General features: G+C 49.3%; 1 protein-coding gene across 2 annotated transcripts in view; it reads right to left on the bottom strand.

The window, feature by feature from the left end:
* TBC1D32 (TBC1 domain family member 32) overlaps positions 1–3,526 on the bottom strand; it is a 238,286-nt gene that overhangs the window by 180,105 nt on the left and 54,655 nt on the right. For both annotated transcript variants that reach the window (XM_019520032.1, XM_019520033.1), the window contains exon 10: positions 357–416. In XM_019520032.1, coding sequence (XP_019375577.1) covers positions 357–416 — 60 coding nt within the window. The remainder of the gene's footprint in view (positions 1–356; positions 417–3,526) is intronic.

Below are 3,526 nucleotides of genomic sequence, written 5' to 3'. Positions count from 1 at the left end.
AATACTGGTCCTTGGGGAAATAATGATCATCATAAGCCACAGATGCATGAGCATCTAGAGCAGTACTTTCTAATTTTTCCACAGTATGGCCCCATTTTCCTCAGCATAACCCCATTTCCTCAGGATATCCCCTCACTCCCAACTCTGTTTATTGCAACCCCATCCACTGATGTTGCAACCCTGTTTGGGGTCACAACCCAGTTTGGGAACCACTGACCTAGAGGATTATTCTAAGAAGAAATACAGAGGTACTGTGTAGGTACTTAAGAAAGCTAGGATAGTATGCTCCTCAAATAGCAATAAACAACAAAAAACAAGTAGGAAGTACAATTCAACAACCATAAATGTAAACTTACCAGAAGTTTATATTTCTTTTCAAGGAGCCTAAGCACCACAGTTCTGCTATAATATGCATGCTAAAAGTACAAGATACAATTACAAACAAAAAATTAAAAGATAGAAACACCAAGCTTACACGTTGCAATACAAATCACTGAGCTTCTTTGGAAAACAAAAATCATAGTTCAGTTCTCCAATTTTATTCCAAGAACTACAGCATATAATTAAATATACAATATATTTAATTCTTACTCATGTTAATCAGTGTTGCATTCCAGTATGTTTTTCTATTTGCGCTACATTAAGCCAGCAGTAACAATGAGAGATTTACAATGAAATTACACTTGCTTTAGAGTGAAAATATGCACAACATGCAGTTCCACATGTAACAAGGTATCAAATCACTAACTACTCCTAGATGACAGGCCACATTCAGATGTACTGTGAATTGTGAAGGGGAAAAAAGAACACCACAGATCTTTCCTGTTCTTCTACAGATCAGATAATTCCAATATATAGAGAAGCCTCCATCACACTTTAAAAGAAGCTATTACATAGCCTTCCATTTGTTATTTCGTCTCCAAACATGCCTGAGACTACTGTCATATACTTTTCCCCGTCTTTTTATACTCCCCCCCCTGCATCAGCTTTAGATATCATTTGGTAGTATTACTAAATACCTACTGTATTTTATAAGAAGGACCTTACTCTGATTCAAAAAATCTTTAGCAGCTGTAGACAATATTGTCTATTATGTGTATTATCACAATTACAATCCATAAAACACACTCCGGACCAGGGGCAGACAAAACATAGGCCACAGGCCAGATCTGGCCAACCAGACCATTCTAACCATCCTGCGGGGCAGCCCTCAAAAATTTAGAAAATTAATATATCTGCCCCGGCTGTCTGTCAAAGATGACAGGCGTCAGGAGCAGTAGGACCCAGGGGAAGTTGCCAGCTGGATCAATTGGCTTTAGAAGCAAGGCCCAGCTGCCCTGCCCCTGCACCCCCAGCCAGAAGCCCTGTGCCAAGCAGAGGGTTCTAACCTGTGCTCCTGGGGCTGTTCTTGCCTCCCTACGCTGGTGGAAAATTCAGATAAGGCGGGGGAGGCAGGAGAGGACTGCGGGCAAATCATCCCAATCCTCAGGGTCGGGCCAAGCCAGTTGCTGTGGTCCCAGCACTGAAGCCGGGAGCCACATGGTGCCAGAGCAGCCAATGAGCAGTGGAAAGGAGCGGCAGCAGCTGCAGACAGGGAACTGCCGAAAGAGGCAGCAGGCAGGGTGGGGGGGAGGGAAGGGGCAGCGAGTGGGTGCGTAGAGCTCAGCAACAGCTGGGTGGAAGTGTGGGGTCCACGCCAGTGCATTGAGCCAGGGTCAGCACAGGCCCAGAGCGGGCGGCAGGAGCACAAGGCTGAGCTGGCAGGGGCTCCGGAGCTGGGCCAGCTCCCCCACTCCAGGCTGGTGCAGCCTGGCCTGGCTCCAGAGCCCCTGCCGGACCCCACCCCGGGCTCCTGCTGCCACACCCTGGGCCCCGCCAGCACTGTCCCTGGGACACTGGCGTGGCCTCGTGCTCCTGCTGCGCTCCACTCACTTGCTCGCTGCCACTTCTCCCTGCCTGCCACAGCCATTTACCTGCTGCCACCAATCACCTCCACCCCTCTATCAGTGGCTCTGGTACCTCGTGGTTTCTGGCTGCAGCACCAGGCTACAGGATTCAGCAGGAGCCAGCCCAGCCACTATAATTCTCGGCTGGCTCCGTGCAGTGCTGGCTGGGCTGGGCTGGTCCAGCTCCTGCTGCATCCTGCAGTATCCGCTGTGCAGCTGAGACATGGTACCGGAGCATCAAGTAGGGGGGAGGGAACTGGGAAGTGGCAGAACGGCAGGTGCCCTGGGACCAGAAGCAGCAGGAGCACAGAGCCCAGGCTTGGAGGAGCACTGCAGGGGACTCTGCCTGCCACAGGGGGAATGTAGGCAAGTCTTCCCCCTCTACACATGCCACATCCCTCCCTAGCCACCCTCCCCCCACACACTCACAGCCCCCCAGAAACCCCATACCCATTCACATCCCACATATCCACACACACAACCCTCATGCTCCCCTACCCCACACACAAACCCCCTACACACCTATCTACCCCACCCACAAACCCTACACACATACAGCCTCTCCCACATACCCACAGCCCCACAACAAACCTATGCTCACCCATATCCCTGACACTCACTCCAATATACAAGAGTAAGACTCCATTTTAAGCTACTATACAGTCACCCCTATGGACACTACACAAACACATGTAAATCAAGGCAAAAATATTTTTTTTTAAATCAAATTAATGTATGTTGTAGTAGATGTCTGATCTTTAGACTATAATTTGGTTTTTTTCTGGTTCTGAGATGGCAAACCCCCTTGCTGAAAGGAGTACTTTCCATGGGACAAGGAGAGGATCTTCTGGTGGCAAAAGTCAGGGGTTAAGGAGAGGGACTTCTTGTCCTAAGATGGTGGCCAGGGGACATCTGTCAAGGGGTGGGGCTACCCTTGCGGCCCTCGACAGCTTGCCAAAACGTGGTAAGCGGCCCTTCATCTGAAATAATGGCCCACCCTTTGTTACAGGAATTGGAATATACGTGAGAAGTGAGCTAACTGAGACATTTCTTTGTCCTGAATTTTTACATTTAATCATGGGTAACATGGTTGTGTCTTCAGTAGATAACAGCTCAACATGACCTCAACATTTTCCAAACTCAGCACAGGGTGTCAAGGGCCTGCAGCAAGGCAGTAGCCCTAGACTTCAAGAGGGCCAACTTCAGTGAGTTGAGGAGATTAGTGGGAGAGGCACTGGGGTTCTCAAGGGCAGGGGAACTCAGTGCCCAAGATGAGTGGTCATTCCTTAAGGAGACGATACTCAGGGCCCAAGGGGTGACCATCCCAACAAGAAGCAAGGGGGGCAAGAGTGCCCGAAAGCCCCCTGGCTCACCATGGGTGTCTGGGAATGCCTGATTGCCAAAAAGGTGGTGTACACCTGGTGGAAGGGGGTGCTATCACCAAAGAGGAGTATAGCTCCTCTGCTCGGGCCTGTAAGGGGTCTGTCAGGAAAGCTAAGGCGGACGTAGAGTTAGGACTAGTGTCCAAGATCAAAGAGAATAAAAAGTCCTTTTTCAAATATATAGGGAGGATGAAGAAA

This window comes from Gavialis gangeticus, unplaced genomic scaffold, assembly GCF_001723915.1.
Source record: "Gavialis gangeticus isolate Ggan-Ray unplaced genomic scaffold, GavGan_comp1, whole genome shotgun sequence".
Classification (NCBI taxonomy): domain Eukaryota; kingdom Metazoa; phylum Chordata; order Crocodylia; family Gavialidae; genus Gavialis; species Gavialis gangeticus.
Note: the sequence above shows the minus strand (reverse complement) of the source record. Positions and strands in the feature narration are given on the sequence as shown.